This window comes from Dreissena polymorpha, chromosome 8 (genome assembly GCF_020536995.1).
Source record: "Dreissena polymorpha isolate Duluth1 chromosome 8, UMN_Dpol_1.0, whole genome shotgun sequence".
Classification (NCBI taxonomy): Eukaryota; Metazoa; Mollusca; class Bivalvia; order Myida; family Dreissenidae; genus Dreissena; species Dreissena polymorpha.
Window position 1 is genome coordinate 56,195,690 of NC_068362.1, and position 27,016 is coordinate 56,222,705.

General features: G+C 36.6%; 1 protein-coding gene across 1 annotated transcript; it reads right to left on the reverse strand.

Annotated features, from left to right (window-relative positions):
• On the reverse strand, positions 1-26,744 carry LOC127840546 (uncharacterized). Its single transcript, XM_052368959.1, has 8 exons — positions 26,451-26,744; positions 22,766-23,997; positions 18,707-18,879; positions 14,928-14,954; positions 2,707-2,793; positions 2,124-2,291; positions 552-706; positions 1-165 (listed from the first exon to the last, which is right to left on the reverse strand). The coding sequence occupies exons 1-8, from the start codon at positions 26,649-26,651 to the stop codon at positions 1-3; spliced, it is 2,208 nt and encodes a 735-aa protein (XP_052224919.1). The 5' UTR covers positions 26,652-26,744.
• Between the last annotated feature and the right edge of the window lie 272 nt (positions 26,745-27,016).

Consider the following 27,016-nt stretch of genomic DNA (forward strand, 5'->3'; position numbering starts at 1 on the left):
TCAGCCTGTGTGCGTGAGATTATTAAGACTGACCTGCAGGCTGTCCATGATATGTCCCAGCTGTGTTGCCATGGGAGACAGACTGTCCCCAGCCTCCTTGTGACCCAGCGCCTTGGTAACCATCTGTAGCTGGTACAGCGATGTCCTCGTCTCATCTACCAGCAGCTGATATAGCAAAATAGATAAATCTATGAATGTGTAAAGATAGGATTTTCAAATGTTAAGCTTTGAGAAGAAAAACTGCAAATCTTAGATACTAGATACTCAGATTTTGGTGATAATTAACCCTTTCCCACTTAGAAGAAAAGTGAAAATGGCTATGTGCAAACAGCATAAAGCCAGAACAGCCTACCAGTAACTATGTCAGTTCAGGTTCTATGCTGTTTGCTGCTACCAGTAATTAGTATCTTAGGGTTGGAAATGAGGGCTTTAAAATTTGAATCTAGTAAAAAAGGGATTTGATTTAAATTTGTTTTCCAAGGTTCTTCAAATTGGTCAAAGTGCGCATCTGAGTGGAAAAGGTTCATGACAAAGAATCTCTGACATCATACCTTGAGGTCGGTCTGTGAGATAAGCAGGAAGTTGCCTACGGCCATACTGCCCAGGTACTGGTGGGTCTTGGTGCGACACCAGTGCAGGGAGGCCCCAGACGTGGCCACTAGTCTGATAGCAACTGCCACCACCTCACACCCCATCGCAGGCATCCCTGAAATGGAGTTTGTCTGTGCATCTATTTGAATCTTAAAAAAATCAATAAATGCTCTGGGAAAACATGGTTTAATAGATATGCATAAAGTGTTGTCCCAGATAAGCCTGTGCAGTCGGCAAATGTTTATCTGGGACGACACCTTATCTGGGACGACACCTTATCTGGGACGACACCTTATCTGGGACGACACCTTATCTGGGACGACACCTTCTGTTTTATGGTATTTTTCCTTTTAAGGAAGTATCTTCTCAGCTAAAGTCCATTTAACTCTTTCAGTGCTGGAACCAAATTTTGAAGGTCTTTGCAAACAGTTTGGATCCAGATGAGACGCCACAAAACGTGGCGTCTCATCAGGATCCAAACTGTTTGCTATTCTGATAGTATTGTTTTGAAAAAAAATCGAAGAAAATGCTATTTTTAGAAATTCAGCAGACAACATTTTAGCAGACGACAAATTTCCCAGCATGCAAAGGGTTAAGGCAGACTGCAAAGGCTTATCTTGGATTACACTTTACGAACATTGAGCCATGTTTTCCTAGAAGCTCAGCAATCCCATTTCAACAATTAAACTAAATATAGTTTCAGGACTAATATCCACAAAAGTTATGAGGGCAAGCCAGAAATAAACTCGTAATCATCCAGTCTGTAATCAAGCAATCTACCCACTGGATTAGCCTGTACTGTAGGGTGTCACAGATTGTACATGGAAATACATTGAACCGTACTTTTAATATTGTTATCTTTTTTTAATTTTTAATGCGTTAATACACGTTAATATGGAGTCCTGATGCATATGAATTATAAAATGAACTCCATTGAAGTCATGAATCAGAATGGTAAGGAGCTGTTCATTGATCGTGAAATAATGACAAGAGATCCTAACGGCTCTGGTCCCTCACCGGAGACATGAAGAAACTTGAGAACTCTGCCAGAGTAGGGATAGAACCCTGAACCCTTTGGCAGAAATCCATTTTGCCACCAAAACAAGACCCCTAGAGACAATAGTCTAACTGACTTTCTAATGACTTGTTATAATTATTACTCTTGAATGCAACAAAAATTAAAAACAATAAAAACAATATTCAGACTCTGTTGTATTTAAAACTTCTAATAAGTTCCTTAATATGATTCTTGTTCTGGGAAAACTGGGATAAATGAAAGTGCATAAAGGGTCCTCATAGAAAAACCTCAGCAGTCTGCACAGGCTTATCAGGGACAGCAATTTCAGCCTTTGTGGATTTTTCTCATTTAAAGTCTCTTCTACACAAAAATCCAGCCTAAGCAGAAAAAGTTGTCCCTGATTAGCCTGTGCAAACTTCATAGGCTAATCTTGGACATACAATATAAGGAGGTACATTTAGCCCAGTATTCCCTTAGCCCAGCTCATATGAAGTCTCAGACCCCAAGTACCGACCTCCATGTGACGGCTCTATGGTCTCGGCCAGGTGCTCTCTCAGGAGGTGTAGCGCAGGCTGGAACGTATCCCTCAGCAACATGCCTGTGCGCGTGCTGTAGTCCCCACCAACCAGGGGGCATGGGTAGCACTTGTCTGACCTCTGAGAAGCCAGTGCCTCAGACATGCCTGCAAACACGGGGGTATCAGATTTAATAAAATACTGAAAAATCATTCCTATTCTTGGTACATTAACCCTTTACCACTTTAATATGTATTTTTACACTTATGTATTCACTTAGAAAATTTAATTAAATTAAAGACCTTTCTTACAAGATTCAAGTTTTAAAGGCTTCATTTCCAGCTTTTGATACTGATAAGGAGCAAACAGCATTGAACCTTAACAGACTGCGAGTTACTTGCAGGCTGTTCTGGTTTGATGCTGTTTGCACATAACCATTTTCACTTTGCCTATTCCCCAACCAGTCTTACGGGTACTGAAACCCCACTCTACCCCAACCAGTCTTACGGGTACTGAGACCCCACTCTACCCCAACCAGTCTTACAGTTACTGAGACCCAACTATATCTCAACCAGCACTTACAGGTATCCCAGGCACCAAATGCTGCTACATGGAGACATTTCTTGGCGGCCATTAACATGGGTGTAACACTGGCCGGTGGAAACAGATCTGAAACAAATGAGACAGGAGATGCTAATGACGAAGTAGTCTAACACCATAGAAATACCAACAATACTTGAGGCAATTATTCACTTGGCTACACAACTTGAATAACTTGGTTATACATGTACAATTTAGAAGGTACAATTATTTGTTTGTAACAGCTTATTGTCTGTATAGTTATTTGAACAATAAAACAGGTCGAATTATACTTATATAACCAAACTTATGCAAAACAGGGAATAAAAGTAAAATTTGAGCATACAATCATAAACATGTTAAGCTGAAAGAGTTATAATGCATTGAGTTCATTAACAAAATTACATCACACACTTATTAATACAAACCAAGCATAAAACTTATTGCTAAACCAAGTTTGTATGCTTTCTGCAATACATACATATACTTTATTATTAAAAATATATACTGGTTATTCACAACAAGTTACATGCCATAAGTGAAATATTTCTTTCAACACATCATATACAATTTAGCAAGCTGAAATCACAAGAGCTACGCGGTGAGAGACAGATGCCCCCCAAACAGGGCCTTGACACCCATCACTCAATCCTTCCATGACATTACAAACGGAAACAAATTTAATGCTATATGTCACAGTGCCCTTGACCTTTGAAGTAGTGACCCCAATTTCAAAAGAGGCCATCTAATGTCCAATGCCAATGTACATGTTAAGTATCAAGCCAATTGGTCAATTAGTTGACGAGTTATTGATAGGAAACGATTTTCACATGTATTTTGACAGTGACCATGACTTATGATTTAATGACCCCAATTTCAATAAGGGTCACCTACTGGCCAAGGCCAATGCACATAAAAAGTATCAAGCCATTTGGTTAATTCATTGACAAGTTATTGATTGGAACAGATGTTCACACTTATTGTGACAGTGACCTTGACCTAAAACATAGTGACCCCTATTTCAATAGCCTTCATCTACTGTCCAAGGCCAATGCCCATGTGAAGTATCAAGCTAATTGGTAATTGGTCAATTTGTTTGAGAGACATTGATCAGAAACAATTTTCACACTTATTGTGACAGTGTCCTCGACCTTTGACCTAGTGACCTAAGTTTCAATAGGGCTCATTTACTGTCCAATGCCAATGCATATGTGAAGTATCAAGCCAATCAGTCAATTCAATGAGAGTTATTGATCAGGAACGATTTTCACACTTATTGTGACCTTGAACTTTGACCTTGTGACCCAAATTTCAATATGGGCCATCTACTCCCAAGGCCAATGCACATGTAAAGTATCAAGCAAATCGGTCAATAAGTTGAGGAGTTATTGATTGACAACTATTTTCACACTTACAATGACAGTAACCTTGACCTTTGACCTCGTGAACCCAATTTCAATCAAGGTCATCTACTATCCAAGGCCAATACACATGTAAAGCATCAAGCCAATCAGTCAATTCGTTGATTAGTCATTGATCCGAAACGAACTGGTCTACCAACAGACAGACATCCACCAAAACAAAATACCCCCTATTCTTTGAAGGGGGACATTTAAGCATTGCAATGTAAAAGCCATGCCAAAAAGGTCATTTAAATTATCTATACTAACACATAGCTGTAAAAGCACACTGCCTCTGAGTTGGTACCATCAGTAAGTTTTGTACATATTCTAAAAAACCTAAATATATATTCTAGTATATGGCAAAAACAGATCTGTTTGTCTGGCCTTGTCATCCTGCTAATAGCATTAGTACAAATATATTGCACTCACTAAAACATCATTCCCAATAGAAAACACATGTTAACAGCGCTATCAACACCAACTCAAACATAAACACTGCTGACAAACATAAACACTGTTAACACAAGCATCATGACATTTATTGCTGGAATGCAGGTACGCCTAGGGAATGCAGGTACGCCTAGGGAATGCAGGTATGCCTAGCTAATGACTACACAAGCTGCTCTGGAAGGACACTTTATACGTCGGCCATTCTCAATTAGAATGAACACCCCCTTAAAATGCTTGTCGCTGCTTATTTTTTCGCAAATGCAATTGGATGGTTATCACTTATTTACATTTTTAGGTAAAACCATACGTATCCTTATCACAGCACATATACAATAAAAATACCAATCATCGTTTTTGAAAAAAATATAATAAAATATGTCAAAATGACAGGTTCGCTACTGTCGCCGTCCAAATTTTACAATATAAATACAAATCCAGATGCATTAAACACAGTAAACTTGGCTTCTTTTGACACTACATTATCATTTAAACACAGATGTTTCGGAAAATGCGAAATAAGTACGTAATATGATAATTAACATTTTAATTTCTATTCAATAATATTTGTCATTGAAACTGCATACAAAAGGACTGACGTTAAAAACCTGGCTACATCATCACCTGAAATTCTCTTATTTTTTAAAGTTGAAGTGTTCTAAAGCATGTATTTATACCATATAATGAATTAATAATGTGGGTAAGTATGTATGCTTCCGAAATTTTGAAATTAAATTACTCATTTCACATATTTTTGCGAGACAATTTAAAGTGAAAAGGTTCGCTACCGCGATTCATTTTATTACACACTAAGTTTACGAAATTTACATCCGCTAACACCATGAATGCTGTGGATGGAACCTGTGAGAAAGAATTTCACCTATTCTAGTAACCTTTCATACGTGTAAAGAACAAGAAAATGTGTTGAAAACAGGTTCATGACAAAAGGTTGGTGCAGGTGCAGCATTAATTTATATTTATTTAACAATCACGCGTGAAACACAGCTTGTACTTGACAAGTATGTTCGTTAATGACATCATGCGGTTATTACGTCACCATTCTTTCCAAAATGGTTGCTTCTGTGACACAGCGCATTGTGTAAAAAACAATTTACCAGAAACCTTCGGTAAGTAGTTGTGATTTATTGTGTGTGTGAAAAAAAATTCAGAGTATTTTATGACATGGCATTGATTAAAGAGGGTGCTGTGTTCAATTGCCATTACTTTATTTAAGGCATTTCATGTTATATATCCTTAATATGTGTAGTTATATATGAGGGAAGGTTCGTTACATTTAATCATGAACTTTTCTATTAGAGCTTTTCTGTACAACTTTATATGCTTCACACATAAAATGAAGGTTCAATATCGTCTCTAGTATTGTCTAGTGTATAATATATTCATTTTGAGGGAGAAAAAGTATCTATATTATAATTCGAGATATTATAACGAAGAGGCTGAAGTTTATTGGTAAATAAATTCTATAAATCCAATAATTTTGAGTTAAAAAAAACAACATATGTCAATATATATTAACAGGGACACATGTTTTGGTAAAAAATGAATTATTTAAATGAATCAACAAACTTTTATACTTAAAATACATGCTGAACAAATCTTAACAGCACATTTTCAAATGAAAGGCTCGTTACCAATGGTCACGAACCTTTCAATGAGAAAAAACGCTAAAATTCACGTTGTTAATAAAAAGAATGGTTTACAAATTATTTATTTTTACATTGTAGGTATACATGATGGCCAAGTCAAGGGCAGAGATTATGCAGGACTACTGCAAGTGAATGAAAGAGGATCCAGCAAGGTATCTGGAATACCTTGCACAGGCAAGGAACAGGAAGAGAAAAAACTACGTTGCTGCAGAAAAGTTAACCAAAAAGGAAAAGGAAAAGCGTAGTGAAAAAAATAAAGAATACCTTAGTCGACATCGGCAGAAGAAGAAACTTGAAAGAGAGTTAGAAACAGCTAGAAGAGACCTTGACCAACCGACACCAGAGTCAAGTGGTTACGACACAGGCCGATCAGAAAGCACACAGCTTGTTGTCGACTTTCAATTTCCAAATAGAAGAAATGGACCAAGAAGGAGAGTATCAAACGCACTTGCTAAGAAGCAGAAAGAATTACGCAGACTGAAAGCTGAAAATGAAGAAATGCACTTGAAATACCAGAGAACACTTAGAAGATTACAGAGATATAAAAAAGCAGAGAAAAAAACTGACGAAAGTGATCGAATGTTCTATTCAACAGGAAAATGAAAAGTCACTGAATATAAATAAAACTTTAACACCAAAATAGCAAAACAAAACGTATGATGAAAATGGCAAATTATCCCAAGAACAAAGGTCAAAGGTACACAAGCAATTCCTGTTTAGTTTTGCCGTACAAAATCTAATGAAAACGGAGAAGCGTGGCATAAAGCCAACAGAGAAAGGCTCTCTCAGAACACACATTGGTTCAATTTTGAAGAAGTACGGATTGAAGAAGACTGTAAGCAAGAACATAGGGTTATCTAGAAACTGCTTGAACGGTTTGAGCATACATGACATAACAAGAAGAAGAGAGACCAGTAAGTACAAGCAGAAAGTCATAGATTTTCTATCACGAGATGATAGCTCAAGATCGAACCCTGGGAAGAGAGATAAAGTTAAGACACCTAATGGCCAAGAGCAAACACGTACATTGACCGATTACATGAAGAATCTTTATCAACAGTTTATGAGTGAAAATCCAACTGTAAAACTCTCTCTTTCCTCATTTTGTAAATTACGACCTCGCAGCATTAAACTTCCGGCATTCATCACACGAAGTTCATGCCTTTGCACTAAACATCAAAATATGTCGTTATCTGCACGTGCGTTGAGGGGTTGTGGACTCAATCTACCTATCAACCCAGAGGAGTTTGTTAAAGATGAAAGGGTGAATCATGTACTTGAAAATGACATTCTAGATTCAATAAAAGTTGGACAGTGGAAGCGTGTCCCTGTGGAAGAGAAAGGTAAAAAGAAAATGATTATGAAGATAGTCAAAAGTGAGTTCAAACGAGAAGATTTCTTGAAATTTGTCAAGGAACAAATGCAGTCGTTCAGTGAACACGTTTACCGAGTGAAGAGACAGTACGAGGAAATAAAGCAGCTGAAAGAAAACCTGAAAGCTACAGATGCCATTCTACACATGGATTTCGCAGAGAACTACACGTGCGAAACGGTGGAAGAGATACAAACAGCGTACTGGAACAAAAGAGGGGTCTCCTTACACTCAATAGTAGTTTATTACAAGGGAGACGAAGACACGCTTTCACATAAAAGTATGGTTATGGTTTCCGATGAGCAGGGACATAATTCGTCAACCATTCTTGCTTTCTTGGACAAAGCAATACCACAAGTGAAAACATCGGATTCATTATTGGACGGATTGTCCGACGAGTCAATACCGGAACAAACCATCTTTGACGCAGTGGAAAGGCATGAAGAGTTATTCGGAGCATCCTGGAATTTCGAATCAGGGCATGGGAAGGGCCCATGTGATGGGTTGGGCGGGCTAACTAAGAGACTTGCTGATGAAGCTGTTAACATGGGAAAAGTCACAATACAGGACCCAGCCGAATTTCATGCCTTGACTCAGTCTACCCATTGCACAATGAAAAACGTTGATTTCATATTTGTATCCAGTGAGGAGTGTACAAGGAAGGCTGAAGAACTTAGCAGAGTTGTGATTAAACAGGTTCCAGGAACGATGAAGCTTCATGCAATAGTAGGTGGACTGGAGCTTACGAATGTGTATGTAGCCAATGTAAGCTGTTATTGCTCATAGTTTAGAACAGGAGACATGTGTGAACATTGGAAGAAAGTGACAATAAGTAGGTGTGAACGAAAAGCGGATGAACCATCTGTTCAAGTACAAGAACCTGATGAGCAGACTACGGCAGCAACCGACCTTGAAAAGGACAGCAACGAACTAAATGGTGAGAAGTCTAAAAGTGATAATGGAAGATTCAATGAGCTGACACAAGTGAACCATCTGTTCAAGTACAAGAACCTGATGAGCAGACTACGGCACCAAACGACCTTGAAATGGACTGCAACGAACCAAATGGTGAGAAGTCTAAAAGTGATAATGGATCGAAGATTCAATGAGCTGACACAAGTGAACCATCTGTTCAAGTACAAGAACCTGATAAGCAGACTACGGCACCAAATGACCTTGAAATGGACTGCAACGAACCAAAGGGTGAGAAGTCTACAAGTGATAATGTAAGGTTCAATGAGCTAGAAACAAGTGAACAAACCTCTACAAAAGATGAAAGTTAAAATATTGATGAGTATAGCAAGGGAGACTTTGTGGCCGCAGTATACTTGAATAAGTGGTATGTTGGTAAAATCGTCGACAGACGAAAGTGAACTAGAAATCAGTTTCATGAAATCTAATTTGTGCATGACTTTTCAGTGGCACGCGTCCAGAGACAAAATATGGTTAAAATGTGAAGACATACGTACTAAGATCGGAAAGCCAAAGCCAACAGGTAGGACCAAGAGAGCGTTCAAGTTTGAAGAACAAGAACTTCAACTAATTCAAACTTTCTTTGACGCCAATAATGGTAGCGTCAAAGCGTAACAAGCCTTTCTTCCGAGATTGTACCAATGGATGCATTGTTTTGTTGGTCTGCTTTGTCAGTCTTTTACAGTAACTGTGTGAATAGTTTGTGTTTGTAAAACAATGATTAAAAATACAGAGTTATAAGTGTTTTGATTTTGTTATATTCGAATTGTTTTAAACCTTGTATATTCTATGTACTGCACTTGTTCATAAGGTTCCAAAATACTATACTCTATAGTCAAAATTTAAGCTAGATGGATTTGACAGTTTGCTGTCTTATAGTACTTTCGTCATTAAATCATCAAAATAGTGACAGTTTAATAACACATTGTAGAGATTACGAGTTTATTTGAACAGTATGTGCGATAAAAGTATGTGCGAGAATATTTGTGAAAGGTTCGTGATTAACAAAAACATATTTTACGCAATTACACCATATTATTTATAATTGTGGGAGTGTACTGGTTCATATAAACATATAATTCTTTATGTACATAATGAAGTTAGTAACATAGTTTCTTCTTGTTTGTGGTTCACTACCAGAGTTAGTTAATATGTTCTAACATTTAGCAATAGCTCACAAATTAAAAAAAAAGACAGGATATTTTCAGAATATTTTTTTCTTAAAATGTGTTTTACAAGTTTGGTTGAATAAAATTGTTTAAAATAATACATATATTTTACATTTCTGTCCATCAGAAACAAGTATAAATCTAAAACAAATAGTTATATTGTTCTTAGAATGTACTAAAAGGTTCGTGATTTTACACATACAATGTCTTACTTAAATTGGTTCCCTGAAGATAAATGTTGTAGTACAGTTTTCGCTACTCTTTAAATAACAAGTAATAGAATAAAGTTTGGTGTAGAACAGCATAATATGCGTTTTTATTGTTCCGATATGGGATGATATTGTCTTTAACAAAATTGATTTAATAGTTTGATATTTATATAGTTGTTCGATGATATTTTGCCAAAGATTCAGACCAAGTTTAAACTTTATGAAGCTGACTTATCAGATAAGTTTTTTTTTTTATTAAGTATAAAGTTTAACAACTGTTTTATCCAAAGGAATGTGTTTCAATTTCGTTAAATTGATCATATATTACTGAATGGTGCCTTAAATTATATGGTAACCATTTTCACGAACCTTTTTAGCACTTCTTAGTAACAGTCAGGGTCATCTCGAATTAACAACCATTGCAAGATAACGAGTACACTGATGAAAATTACACAACTCATAAGTAAGTCATCTAGGATTCTAAAAACGTCATTCAATTGACAATATAGCAAAGTTCATATTTTTTTACTCTTTTCTGTGGGTGTTCATTCTAATTGAGAATGCACGACATGTGCACAGAGGACTGCGATGGCTAATCTGGGACGACATCTTAGGACTAAACTTGATTTTTGCTACGAAGATACTTTCTCTAAAAGAAAAAGAATAAAGTTGCATCCGTGATTAGCCTGTGCGGACTGCACTGACTAATCTGGGACGACACATTACGCACAGGCATTTAGCCCAGTGTTCTCCAGAAAGCGGCTCATTTTACAAACAAAACTGCACACTTCGTTTTCCCACATCAAGCATATGAGCTGGGGACAAGTACAAACAAGTAAAGCATATCATTGCTAGCAGCCTATCTTTTAACTCTGCTGGAACCGAATTTTGAAGGCCTTTGCAAACAGTTTGGATCCAGACGAAACCTCACAGAACGTGGCGTCTCATCAGGATCCAAACTGTTTGCTATTCTGATAGTATTCTTTGAATTTTTTTTAAAGAAAATGCTAATTTAAGAAATTCAGCAGACAACATTTTAGCAGACAACAAATTTCCCAGCATGCAAAGGGTATGCAATTAGATTAAAAGTAACGAAAAACATACAGAAACTTTAACCATCACTTAAAAATAAAAATATCAGATTTTAAGGTTCACATCATTACATTTATTTATGGCAAAGCAATCTTTAAATTTATACAATTTTGATACATCTACATTTCAAAATTATGCTGAATCATTTACATATATAAATAATGATAACCGTGAAAAGAGGCTTGTGATTATGTGCAGTTCAACAGAATTCTGAACAAGAGCTCTGTGAAAAGGGGGTTTAATGCATATGCATAAAGTGTTGTCCCAGATTAGCCTGTCTGCACAGGCTAATCAGGCACGACACTTTCAGCTTTTATTTTTCGTTAACAGAAAGTCTCTTCTTAGTGAAAATCCACTTTAGGCGGAAAGTGTCGTCCCTGATTTGCCTGTGCGGACTACACAGGCTAATGTGGGATGACACTTTATGCACATGCATTAAACCCCCTTTTCAAAGAGCATGGCTCAAATATATTATAAGTATGTTTTTTCACTAGGCTGTGGATATAATGCCTAATGACTTAAACAGGGTAATGACTTTAGGCTAATAAAAGGTCAAATGAACACATCTGGAGAGAAAATATTTTTCTCACAAATTGGTTGCCATGGTGAATGCATGTCACACAGCATGCATACAAACCTGGTTGGGGGTAGGGCAAGAACATGGGGATACCACAATCAGGAGCTCCATGGTAAACAGGGTAACACGGGGTCGTGCCCCAACCTACAATAATAACATGGGGCTATCCGTGGCTATTAGTTATTAAAGCTTTATGTTCTGTCATAACAAGGGATGACATTATATATATTATATACATTTAAGGAATATGCAAAAACTTTAAGTCTCCATTGTGACCTTGACATTGAAGCATGTGTTATGGTTGTTGTGTGTCACATCATCTTGAAATGATGATTATGTGTGCTAATTTATTTTGAAACCCCTTCTGCATGACATGTATTTGGAAGGAAACAAAATGACCCACATCAACACACAAACAAATGGACAGAGGTAGTTAACACTATATGCTATGGCTATAAAAAAAATGCACACAATTGTGTGCAAAAGCTGGTTAAACTCCTCTATGCCTGATTGATGCAAAATAAATGTCTGTGATTTGATTGGAAACAGTAAGAAATGTTTATAAATACACAGCATGATTTAGTCAATAATGCTGGTCAAGGATCACTTCTAATTACATGATAGGGGACTTGATGAAAAAACTTCCTACTGTGTTCTTATAAGCACAACTTGATCAATAATGGTGTCAATGTAATTGGAAATACTGGAGGCATTTGATTTGTCAGATTTCTTAACAAATGACTCAATCCAACCAACCATTGAACTCTCCAAGTAGCCTTTGTTAACTAGAGCAAATATCAATCACCGACAAATCAATAGTAGTTTAAGTACACAATCCATGAACAAGAAGCAAATATAAACTGAGGTCAAACTTATTAAAATGTTCTGTAGATCTTAAATCCAAAAATATATTCTATTTGTCATGTAAATATTTTATTAACATAAATAAATGTTAAATATTTTATTAACATACACATCTGCATGAAAAGAAAGTATTTCTCAAGGTGAAGCATTTTTGTTCCACAGGATACTTAGTGATAAAATAAACAAGAGGGCCAAGATGGTCCTAGTTCGCTCACCTGAGCGGAGTCGGTTCATTCAATGTTTACCTAATGCCAAACTTGACCTAGATCATAAACATCCTGGTCAAGTTTCATCATTATTGAATCAAAACTCTGGCGTATGGAGTGTTTTTGTTTCTGTAAGATTTAAAATGGTGACCTATATTTTGAGTTAACCCCCCCTTACCAAACATCAAACTTTGCTTACAAAAATAAATATTATGACCAAGATTAATAAAATCTGAAACAAAATTGTGACCTCTAGAGTGTTTACAAGGATTTTGTATAATATAATGAAAATTAGGACAATCTAAGGGCAATAATTATGGCATTCATTATGTGATTTGCTCATCATCAAACTTGACTGAGATTTTTCAGCAATTTTGATAAAGAATGCTTAAGAAATGTTAATGCTAGAGTGTTTACAAAACAAATGTGGACGGACGGACAGCAAACAAAGACCAATACTAAAACCTCACCTGAGCAATCAGGTGAGCTAAAAAGTGTGTTTCACCGATCTGAGCCATTTTCCAACTTGTCCAAGGAATCAATAAAACCAATGTATTGACTAAGTTTCATGATGATTAGGCAAAATATGTGACTTCTATAAGTGTTCAATCACAAGGTTTCTCTCTATATATAGTCACATAAGGAAAACTGCCCCACCCCCCTGGCAGCCATGTTTTTTGACCGATTGGGACCATTTGCAAACTCATCTGAGATATATATAAATATAAGAAAACTGCCCACCCCCCGGCAGCCATGTTATTCAACTGACCGGAACCATTTTCGAACTCAACTCTTGTATCAAGGAAACAATAGTTCTGACCAAATTTCATTAAAATTGGGCTAAAAATGTGACTTCTAGAGTGTTCACATGTTTTCACTATATACATATAGAGAAAAATGCCCCACCCACTGGCGGCCATGTTTTTTCACCAATCTGGACCATTTTTATTTTTTTTCGAACTCGTCCAAGATATCAATAAAACCACTGTTTTGACCAACTTTCATGATGATTTGGCAAAAATTGTGACTTCTAGAGTGTTTACAAGGTTTCTCTATAGCCAAATAAGGAAATTTAAACTGCCCCGTCCACTGGCGGCCATGTTTTTCAACGGACTGGAACCACTTTTGAACTCAACCAACATATCATTAAGACAAACATTTTGACAAAGTTACATGGAGATTGGGCATTAAATGTGACTTCTACAGTGTTTACAAGGTTTTGCTTTTTTTTGACCTAGTGACCTAGTTTTTGACCCAGCATGACCCAGTTTCGAACTCGATCAAGATATCATTGGGACAAATCTTCTGACCAAGTTTCATGAAGATAGGACAATAAATGTGGCCTCTAGAGTGTTTACGAACAAATGTGGACGGACGGACGACGGACAAAGACCGGTCACAAAAGCTCACCTGAGCTAAAAAAAAAATCAATTCTACAAACGGTAATGAACACATCTAAGTATGTACACTTTGTATCTAAGTTGCAAGAAAACATCTCATTCTGTTTTTGATCTTTTTAGCAGAGCCGCTTTTATATTTTTAATAATGAGGAATATACATTAAATGTTTAAATGAAATCCAACAAGCCATTCCTGAGAAACTAGCTCACAAAAAAACTTCAACATAGCTTAGATCTTGGGCTTGTGGAATAGCATGCCTTTATATAAACAGATGAGATAAAAATGCTCACTAAAATTGCATTTAACTCTTCCAGTGCTGGAACCGAATTTTGAAGGCCGTTGCAAACAGTTTGGATCCAGATGAGACGCCACAGAACGTGGCGTCTCATCAGGATCCAAACTGTTTGCTTTTCTGATAGTATTCTTTGAAAAAAAATAAAAGAAAATGCTAACTTGAGAAATTCAGCAGACGACATTTTAGCAGACGACAAATTTCCCAGCATGCAAAGGGTTAAGGGTCTGAATTTCCTATCGGTCTTTTAGAATATTATTTCAAATTTACAGGACAAAATTGTCGGGTACCAGTCGTGCCTTATCACGTCATAAAGACGTTAGATCATTTAATGCTTTAGGAATTCTAGACATAAAGCTTCCTTGTCACACTAATCTCTTTTAATTTGAACATTCTGATTGGATTATACCAGCAAGAGGTGCAAATACTGCCAACATATATGTGGGTGCTTGTGTTGGGAGAATTTCTTCTGAAGCAAGTTATAAAACTGGAACGACAACACACAATATTGCAAGCAGTGCAGGAGGTCATGGGAAAAGCATGTAACAGCCTACCTGATTGGCTAGATTTCAGGCCTGTGTCTGTTTGGAGGAGAACTGGGATTTAAACAAGAGCACCGCCGTGCGGTTGCAGACCGCTCATCCATTTTTCTTTTTAAAGGTGTAGGGCCCTATCTCGATTTAAATCACAAAGGATGGAGGGGTTGAGTGGAGAGGGGTGTATAGTGTGGGGGTGTGGTCATTTATTACATTATCTTCCAAAAATGCAAAAAAAATGTTTTTTTTTTTTTTTTGGGGGGGGGGGGGGGATTCTTGGGTGGGATGGTTGGACGGTATTTCAAAAATAAAATAATAAAAATAAATATTTGTGTTTTTTAACCATGTTTGAAAAAAACAAGAGATGTGTTTGTCAGAAACACAATGACCCCTATTGCGCCGCTTACAAATGATTTTTTATTTTATTTTTTTACATTTGACCTTGAAGGATGTCCTTGACCTTGAGCTTCCACCACTCAAAATGTGCAGCTTTATGAGGAGGCCGCTTTGAAATATTATTTTTTTGACCATTGACCTTGAAGGATGTCCTTGACCTTGAAGGATGACCTTGAACTTTCACCACTCAAAATGTGCAGCTTCATGATAACGCCGCGTTGAAATTATTATTATTTTTTTACCTTTGACCTTGAAGGATGACCTTGACCTTGAAGAATGACCTTGACCTTAAACTTCCACCACTCAAAATTTGCAGCTTCATGAGAACGCTGCTTTGATTTTGATTTTTTTTTACCTTGAAGGATGACCTCGACCTTGAACTTCCACCAATCAAAATGTGCAGCTTCATGAGAACGCCACTTTGAAATTGTTTATTTATTTTTTTTACCTTGAAGGATGACCTTGACCTTGAACTTCCACCACTCAAAATGTGAAGCTTCATGAAAACGCCACTTTAATTAAAAAAAAATATTGTTTGACCTTTGACCTTGAAGGATGACCTTGACCTTCAAGGATGACATTGACCTTGAACCTTCACCACTCAAAATGTGCAGCTTCATGATAACGCTGCTTAGAATTATTTTTTTGACCTTTGACCTTGAAGGATGACCTTGACCTTGAAGAATGACCTTGACCTTGAACTTCAACCACTCAAAATGTGCAGCTTCATGAAAATGCCGCTTTAAATTTTTGTATTTGTTTTTTTACCTTTGACCTTGAAGGATGACCTTGACCTTGAAGGTTGACCTTGAACTTCCACCACTCAAAATGTGCAGCTTCATGAGAACGCCACTTTGAATTAATTTTTTTGACCTTGAAGGATGACCTTGACCTTAACTTCCACCACTCAAAGTTTTCAGCATCATGAGATACACATGCATGCCAAATATCAAGTTGCTATCTTCAATATTGAAAAAGTTATGGCCAATGTAAAAGTTTTCAGACGGACAGACACCATAAATTTGACATTTGACCTTGAAGGATGACCTTGACCTAGACCTAGACCTTTCACCACTCAAAATGTGCAGCTCCATGAGATACACATGCATGCCAAATATCAAGTTGCTATCTTAAAAAGTGAAAAAGTTATGGCCAATGTTAAAGTGTTTTTTTCAGACGGACAGACAGACTGACTGACATACTGACGGACAGTTCAACTGCAATATACCATCCTACAGGGGGTATAAATTTTTTTTTTTTTTTTTTTTGGGGTGGGGTGGGGGTTGTATAGTGTGAGGGTGTGGTGGTCATTTATTAGATGATCTTTAATTTAAAAAAAATAAAGGGGGGATTGAGGGGGGATTCGGGGGGAGAGGGGGGAATTCGGAGGGGGGGGGGCGTGGGGGATGGTTTGGAGTCAATTGTGGTATGTCAGGTAAGAGTTGTTTTGTCAAAGTATCAATCAAATCTAATCATAAATAAAGAAGTTATGGCAATTTTAGCAAATTTAATAATTTGACCTTGAGAGTCAAGGTCATTCAAAGGTCAAGGTAAAATTCAACTTGCCAGGTACAGTACCCTCATGATAGCATGAAAGTATTTAAAGTTTAAAAGCAATAGCCTTGATGCTCTAAAAGTAAAGTGAATCTAAACACAAAATGTATCCATATATTCAAAGTTACTAAATCAAAAAAGGGCCATAATTCGGTAAAAATGACAACCAGAGTTATGCAACTTGTCCTTTACTGTCCCCTTATGATAGTTTGAGAGTGTTCCAAGTATGAAAGTAATATCTATGATACTTTAGGGATAAAGTGGACCAAAACATAAAACTTAACCAAATTTTCAAGTATAAAGGGCCCATAATTCCGTCAAAATGCCAATCAGAGTTACATAACTTTGCCTGCACAGTCCCCTTACTGTAGTTAGTAAGTGTTGCAAGTATGAAAGCAATGGCTTTGATACTTTAGGAAAAAAGTGGACCTAAACACAAAACTTAACCAAATTTTCAATTTTCTAAGTATAAAAAGGGCACATAATTCCGTCAAAATGCCAGTCAGAGTTACATAACTTTGCCTGCACAGTCCCCTTACGATAGTTAGTAAGTGTTGCAACTATGAAAGCAATGGCTTTGATACTTTTGGAAAAAAGTGGACCTAAACACAAAACTTATCCAAATTTTCAATTTTCTAAGTATAAAAAGGGCACATAATTCTGTCAAAATGCCAGTCAGAGTTACATAACTTTGCCTGCACAGTCCCCTTATGATATTAGTAAGTGTTGCAAGTATGAAAGCAATAGCTTTGATACTTAAGGAATAAAATGGACCTAAACACAAAACTTAACCAAAATTTTCAATTTTCTAAGTATAAAAAGGGCACATAATTCTGTCAAAATGCAAGCCAGAATTATCTGACTTTGCCTGCCAAGTCCCCTCATGATAGTAAGTAAGTGTACCAAGTTTGAATGCAATAGCATTGATTCTTTATGAGAAAAGTGTACCTAAACGCAAAACTTAACCGGACGCCAACGCCGACGCTGAAGCCGACGCCGACGCCAAGGTGATGACAATAGCTCATTTTTTTTTTTCAAAAAATAGATGAGCTAAAAATCGAATGTACAGGAGAACAGAAGTTAATTAGATAGATAAAGGGTTATAATACTTTAAAATGGTAGAGACAATAAAGATCCAGCACAATGAAATACATGTGCACAAAACACTAACAATTTCTACCAAGAGAAAACAAATCTGATAATTTAACCTCACTTGAGTGCATATATTATTGCATACTAAAAATAATTAAAATTCATATAATCTCTAAAGGAATTTCTACTGTGCTTTGAAAATGTGCAGATATACAACAGTTTTTACAATGACCCCAAATCACCAAGCACAAAAAATGTTTTAAATTGCATTTATTAGTATAATTTAACCCGCTCCTCCAAAAAAAAAACATCAAACTATTTATTATTCAAAGACCTTTATTTAAAACTAGCGATGTTGACTTAATGTTATATGTTCCAAACAAAGTGGCAAAGGAGTCATTGTGCATACTTGTACAATGTACAACATTACTTTATCAAATGAGCCTGGTTCAGGTAAAACTGGGCTTAATGCATGTGAACAAAGTGTTGTCCTAGATGAGCCTGTGCAGTCTGCACAGGCTTATCAGGGAAAATACTTTCCTCCATTTTGGTATTATTCCTTTACAGAAAGTCTTTGCAAAAATCCAGATTAGCCGGAAAGTATAGTCCCTGATTGCAGACTGCAAAGGCTAATCTGACATTTACCACACATGCATTAAGCCGTGTTATCCCAGATCAAAGCTCATATAATACCATAATATAAATTGCTAAACTGGTTTTCTAGAAATTCACACAAAAGGGGGACAACTCCTCACCCTTGAGGCAGACGTGCTGCATCATGTGTTTCATGATCGCTATGACGATGGTGTTGAGCACGAGGGTGCTCCCAATCTCTGATGAGTACAGAGAGGTCACTCGTGCCCAGCAAGGCTCGTAGAACATCGTGTACAGGTTGGTGCCGAAATGGTTCCAATAGAGGTCCATGTACCTGAATTCAGAAACTGTTGTTTAATTATCCCTCTACCACTTAGATACGTATTTTCACGCATTTGTAGTCCCTTAAAAGTTACATTTAATTAAATAACTTTCTTACTTAATTCAAGTTTTAAAGGTTTCAATTCCAACCCTAAGATACTGATGAGCAGCAAACATCATAAAACCTGAACAGACTGCTAGTTACTTGTTTTCAAAGTTTTTTACAGAAATACAAAAAAGGTTCTTTTTTTTGTTAAAACAATAGCCCTGAAGTACATTTATGTTAAAAACATTAGGTCATACACGTTTTCACATAACCCTTTGCCTATTATAAATGCCATTTGATGTGTTTGAAGTCCTTTGTAATTCAAATCAAATTCAAAATCTTCTTTACTAGACTCAGGTTTAAAGGCTTCATTTTGAACCTTAAAATACTGATGAGCAGCAAACAGCATAAAACCTGAACAGACTGCAAGGGACTCACACTGGCTGTTCTGGTTTAATGCTGGTTGTAAAAGCTATTTTTACTTTGTTACTGATGGGGAAAGGTTTAAAAGCAGTGTAATACACAATCTATGTAGAGTAAAATGTCAAAATATTCAGAACATATTCAAGTTAAGAAACACTTTGGTTTTTAAATGTAATGTTTTTTCATTCTATTGGTCTGCATGTGTATGGATTTTAAGTTTTAATTCTATAATTAAAATAACCTTGGTTTTGTCAAAGCAATGAAGAACAAGATTATTTTGACCCCAATATACACACATATGGTATGAAACTGCGTATTGGGGTATCAGGTTACACCATTCATGACCATTGATATATTGTGCACCCTCAGAAACAATCTCCACGCAGAGTTGTCGTTCCTTGCTCTCACATACAACTCTGCATAAGGCTCAGCACGCCATTTTGTCTACCAAATAGATAAAACCGAACAAACGCATTCAATGTATATTTGAGTGGATATTTAAGATCGCATGCATTAAATTAAGAAATATGACTTTGAAATTTACGATAAATCGTGTCAAAACTTGTGAGTTTTAATGCAACTCTTCGGAACTATTTTATTGCCCATTTACGCAGATGGAATCATTCCACGCACTTCACAAATGTAAACAATTGAACATATTTTTTATTGAGTGACGTTAGGTATTGCTTCGACGTATTTATGTATGGTGGTTTCTAAACATCAAAAAAAAAACATCAATTTTATAATAATGCATTAAGACTGATATAAGATATCATGTTATGAGATGGTATTCTATTTAGCAGTGAATGTAATGTAACCGTCGTGCAAGAGATTGTTTAGTATACTGTAACCTCAATGATGAACGCTTGGAATGATCATGACATGAATGAGACGCTTTCATAACAATAGTCCGTTCTGAGCCCAACACAGGGTTGAATGTAATGTAACCGTCGTGCAAGAGATTGCCTCAGAAAGTTGAACTAGTCTCAAGACATTACCATAAATCCCAAATGTCAATTGCAGATACTTATATTGCCATAATAATAGAGTATCAGCAAAACAATTATGAAATAGAAAAGATGGAATCAGTTATTGCTTATTCATTTCAATATTGCCAGAAAACAAACAGTAAATACACAAAATGACAACCATAAAGCTGTATATTCAATTAACAGTGTGCAAAAGATAAAACCAAATTGTTATAAATCTTTTTTTTTAAACCTTGACACATTGTAGCAATTTATGTTGACATATCGTATTGGTCCTCTGAGACCAACCCTGTTTGTTTATCCAATAACTAGTACACATGTATGTACAATGATATAGGAGTTAAAGTATCATGACATGCAAACACAATGTGACATTCCATTATTGTTAAATCAATACTTTCATAGCCATTTTGCATGTGGTTGTGCTATAAAGACTGCTTTTAAATGAGTTAACTTAGCATTTTAAAGAAATGAATCTACTCACATAATACATGTTATCAACATTTTTACATATTTGAGATAAATCAACAGTCCTTCACCTAAAAATCATCTTAAAAATTAGATTGTTGATCATTACTTGTCAATGTTTCAATGCAATATATATATATATATACATGTACACAAATTTCAAATTGAATAACTTCAACTCAAGTCATATTAACATAAAACACATACATTTACATGGATATAATATAGGTATGAAGCTGCTAGAGATCCGATCATAGAGTTTAATCATCATTTTAATTTTTGGTCTATGTTTAAATCAAGACTCATATGTATACTTTACATGTTATCATACTGGTTTGCGAGTACCTTCAGGATGAAATATGTTTTCCTTGTGGGATTTTTTATTATTCTTTTTTATTTAAACAGCAAAACTTAAAAGTAAGCATCATCGGTTCTTGCTTGTTGCAAATGTACAGACAGTTCAAGCAGGTTTTTTTTTCCACTTTTTGGGAAAATAGCCCATGGCTTTGGAATTGGGAATTTTATCGGCATTTTCATGAAATTGGGAAAATTAATTCATTAGCCTTTTTTTTCCACACGAAAAGTCCCCTAATTAGGGAAATACTAAATTTGATATAACACTTTATTATCATTAAAATTAAAAGAACAAAATCATAAAAAACTTTGTTAGATGTAATTGAATTAAAATTGAGATAAAATACGCATAAGACACTTCTTTCTAAAAAAAAAATTATTTTTTTTTTTTTTTTTTTTGGGGGGGGGGGGGAATTGGGAATTTTTTGCCACATTTTGGGAAAAAAGTATACTTTTTTGGATTGGGAACATAGCCGAATTTCGGCTATAAAATCGGGCCAAAAAAAACCCTGGTTCAAGCAAATACTTTTACACTGTTGGGAAGCTGATTTGGGGATTTTTTCCACATGTGCACTAAAGTTCATTTCCCCAGGAAGTTACAAACATTTTAGACTATCAACATAACAAAATATTATTTTTTTTGCATTTGCATTTTTCTGAATATGTAAAAATGTCAACAACATATTACTTACTCTACAGAAGTACTTGCCAACCAGTAGCAGTAATTTTAACCCTTTCCCACTTATAAGCAAAGTGAAAATAGCTACATGTATGTGCAAACAGCATTAAACCAGAATAGCCTGCAAGTAACTTAATTGCAGTCTGTTCAGGTTTTATGCTGTTTGCTGCTTATCAGTATATAATGTTGGAGATGAAGCTTTAAAAAACTTGAATCTAGCTAATAAGAAAGATCTTATATTAAATTTAACACTCTTAGGGACTTCAAATGGGTGAAAATATGTATCTAAGTGGTAAAGGGTTAAACAGGACAGAAAGAAGAACCCACCTTAAGGTCAGCTGGGATTTTATTGAGCTGTCAGTTAATAGGACAGAAAGATGTACCCACCTTGAGGTCAGCTGGGATTTTATGGTGCTGTCAGTTAATAGGACAGAAAGATGTACCCACCTTGAGGTTACCTGGGATTTTATTGAGCTGTCAGTACATTGTAAATAGGACAGAAAGATGTACCCACCTTGAGGTCAGCTGGGATTTTATTGAGCTGTCAGTAAATAAGACAGAAAGATGTACCCACCTTGAGGTCAGCTGGGATTTTATTGAGCTGTCAATAAATAGGACAGAAACTGAAAGATGTACCCACCTTGAGTTCAGCTGGGATTTTATTGAGCTGTCAGTAAATAGGACAGAAAGATTTATCCACCTTGAAGTCAGCTGGGATTTTATTGAGCTGTCAGTAAAAAGGACAGAAAGATGTACCCACCTTGAGGTCAGCTGGGATTTTATTGAGCTGTCAGTAAATAGGACAGAAAGATGTACCCACCTTGAGATTAGCTGGGATTTTTTTGAGCTGTAAGTAAATAGGACAGAAAGATGTACCTACCTTGAGTTCAGCTGGGATTTTATTGAGCTATCATTAAATAGGACAGAAAGATGTACCCACCTTGAGGTCAGCTGGGATTTTATTGAGCTGTCAGCCGAGTCTCCCCAGGACACAGACTTTCTCATGGAATCCGCCCTCGACAACACTGGGGTTTCTCCCCGAGGGGGTTTATCTGAACCCGAAAAACTTTGGGAACCTTTCACAACCTTCCTGGGTCTACTGTCGTTTCGCCGCAGTAAGTTTGTGGAATTGCACACAACAAGAAGGAAGTTTTCTGCGAAAGCATGCTCTCGACGTCCGAGTTCAACTAATGGAGAGTCCGAGTCGGATAAATCCGGTGCTCGCACACTGCCAATTTTCAAAATGGCCGCACTCAAAGACGTCATGCTGCCAGTGGCGGTATGATAGTCCGACGTCTCACGTTCTAGCTTGTCATTTGCATGACTAGATTCCTCAGTCCATATGTATTCCGGAAGTTTCCCAGAATTTAACAATTTCACAAACTCTGGACTTGTCGTGAAAAATCTGTGAGTCTCGAGAGCGGCGTACTTTGACCGTTCGTTCGCCAAAATTGATAGCACTCTTGTGAATGGCAAAGATTTAACATACTCGCCTAAACTGGCAAATGAATTAGTTGATTCCGCACTAAGCCCGTGCAGCCTGAGCACATTTGGTGATTGTAAGCCATATTTTGAGGTAGGTGAGGGTGATTGTAAGCTGTTTATTATTTTATTTAAATCTTCAAGGCCTCGTGTTACATTCCAAATCATTTCATGCGTGAACGTGTCCACGCTTCCGTGAGCAAACACCTGTAAACCGACAACGACAAACTTTTCCAGCCACCATATTGAAGACTGTATCAACTGGTCTAACACCAATTTTATCCTATCCAACTGAAAGAACAACGCTCCTTGCACTGGCTGTAGCCACCGGTTAGTGTGAAGCTTCTGTTTTATACACTTCCAGTCGCCTACCAGCGTCCGTAGGTCCTCACACAGTGCATTGAGACAGAATATCTTACTTTCGGGAATCTCCGTCACACAGTCGTGACTTATATGATAGAAGACTTTGTACTCGTTTTTCACCAGGTGCTGAAGGTCACGTACAAATATGGCGCCAGTTTTCAGTCGGAACAAACAGTCTCTAAGGAGCTCTTTTCTTGCACGCTCCTCTAGGTGGTGTCGGAGATTCACATAGCGCTTGCCGAGTTGTGACGAGTGACGGCAGTGGATGAACCCAGAGGAGACGTTCTCCGATGGCTTGCGAGCTGCATGGTTCCCAGGTTGTAACACCTATGAATGAAGGAAAACATTGAGCCTGCCTATGGGAAAACAGGGCTATATGCTTGGACTTAAAGTGTCATCCCAGATTAGACTTTGCAGTCTGCACAGGCTAATCAGGGACAACACTTTCCGCCAAACTTAATGCCTAAAAACAGACTTCCTTGACACAACAATAAAAGCCAAAAGTCTCGTCCCTGATTAGCCTGTGCAATCTGCACAGGCTAATCTTGGATGACACTTTACACACACCCATTTAGCCCTGTTTTCCCAGAGCAACACTAATTTAAACGTAGATCAATAAAGGTCCGGTCACTTAGCTCAATAAATAGAGTCCAGGGGGCTGTTTTATAAACGATCGTACGACAATTTTAACTTAAGAGAGAAATTTGTAATCTTTATAAGAACAGAAACTAGTTCTCCAAGCTCATCAAATATATACGGCGCTTGAGATGCCAATACAATTAATTAAGTACTGAAAATGTATAATCATATGATATGGACTTTGGCAATTATGCATCTTCGAAAAATGTATCGTATCGTAAATGTGTACTACGATGTTAATTGAAACGGTCCCCAGGACTACAAATCCAAGGATTGTGGGTTCATATCATGAGTGTGGACTGGGGTTAGGTCATGAAATAATTTCTTTGTCCATACTTCCCCTACCTGTAATTCAAGTAGGACAGTTTCCAGAAACTAAAGTATTTGCACTTAGCACTGATAAATCTGCTAATCTAGACTGACTGCTGTGTAAGACTTAACCCTTTGCATGCTGGGAAATTTGTCGTCTGCTAAAATGTTGTCTGCTAAATTTCTAAAATTAGCATTTTCTTCGATTTTTTTCAAAGAATACTATCAGAATAGCAAACAGTTTGGATCCTGATGAGACGCCACGTTCTGTGGCGTCTCATCTGGATCCAAACTGTTTGCAAAGGCCTTCAAAATCCGGTTCCAGCGCTCAAAGGGTTAAAATACAACAAATCCATATAAACAAAACAAATAAATTCTCATAGCAGTATTTCTGCTATCTTATTTAATGTGTTTTGGTGAGGTTTTTGATGGCATTACGCTATTCTGCTAGAAAGAAATTATTGATAAAGTTTATTCTGCTAACATAATTATTAATAAAACAAAACAAGGCATTTTTTATGTTATGTTATTTATAAATAGCCCCCTTTTAGGCTTACACCTAAAATTTGAAAATGTTGATAGTAACGAAGATTAAACATGCTCTAAATTCCTCAATCAGCATGAACAACCCATGCGAAAGACTTGGGACATCTCCAATAAAATTTGCTGAGGTCCCGTATTATTACTTAAACTGTCAGTTCTTGTGTCAGAAAAAATAAAAACAATATGTAAAACTTAGTTTTGATTAAACAGGAATATGTAAAAAAAATACGAACAGGTTATTTTACTTCGATAGATTGTTTAGCTTTCAAATAAAATGGATTTTACCATCCAGTAGAATTTGCTATCTTTGATGGTGATGTTACAAACTTCTTAGAACCAGTCAAATATTGCACCTTGTTTTGTGACATAGGATACACCTTTTTTTTTTATTGGTTGAATTGAATTTTACTGATTTCAATCCTTGTGATGATTGTAAATCAAAAGCGGGGAACAACACGACCGTTGTCTGTTCCATTTCAAGATTTGATGCGAAAGTCAGACGTACAAGCGGCTGTTTAAATTTAGTTGTTTTTTTATTGTATTTAGACTTTTTAACCATTAAGATTGTCATCATGATAAAAATACTAGTAAGCAATAAAAGTTTGTTTTCTATTGTTTGGTATAAGAACAAGGTCTGGTAAAATCTGGTGAGGTCCGGTAAGTTAAAAAGGTTATCGGACCTGACATGTCCTGTAAGATTTTTTTGCTTTCGCATGGGTTGCAAAAAAAGTCCTAATTTCACAACCATCTATACCAATTCCAATTCAGAGAAAACAAAAAATGTGTTTGTCAGAAACACTATGTCCCCTACTGCGCCGCTTTGAAGCCATATATTTGACCTTTGACCTTGAAGGATGACCTTGACCTTTCACCACTCAAAATTTGCAGCTTCATGAGATACACATGCATGCCAAATATCAAGTTGCAATCTTTAATATTGCAAAAGTTATGGCAAATGTTAAAATTCGACGCAAACATACAAACAAACAAACAAACCAACAGACAGGGCAAAAACAATATGTCCCCCACTATAGTGGTGGGGGACATAAAAATGTGTTTCACCCCTTCTGGTTCTAACCTGAGAAGTCTTTTGAAGACACCATATTTCTCCCAATTTCACAACCATATATACCAATTTGAATTTGGTGAAAAAATGTATAAAATAAACCCATTTTTCCTAATCTGAGACACCTTTAACAGGCACTTTATTGCTCCCAGTTTCACAACCACATATACAAACTGAGTTCAGTACAAAATATGTGTAAAATACGCCCTTTTCGTTTTCTAACCTGAAATGCCTTTCGCAGACACTTGATTGCCTCCTCCCCATCGGTGCTGGTGAAGACACGGGGCTGTCCGGAAAACTCTTCCGGCTCTCTCTCCGACAGGAAGCCCGACATCCCGGTAATCCCGAACCCTCCATTGTCAAACTCCACCGAACTCTTTGTGAAGGCCAGTTGGCCTTGCAGTGGCGGAAATGACATTTCCATTTTCTCAGATAATTTGCATGTGGTCTATCATCAATAGGGTTGGATTAAAACCACTTGTTGTATACCTCTGTATTGTTATTGATTTCTCCTCTTTAATGAGCCTGAAATATATAGAAAAGCTCAGATACAAGGCTTGTTAAACAGTTTAATAAGGATAAACTTGCAGTTAATTGTGTACTTACATGCATACTGAGTGTTTGCTGTTATTGTTGTGTGTCATATTCAGTGTTTTTGTTGCATATTGTTATTTGTTGAGTGCTAGTGCACATCACTGTGTTGACTTAGAAAATTACATTTCCATTTTACCATGTAAATAACACACCTTGGACTTAAGTTAACCTAGGAAATACACCGCTTTTAAAATA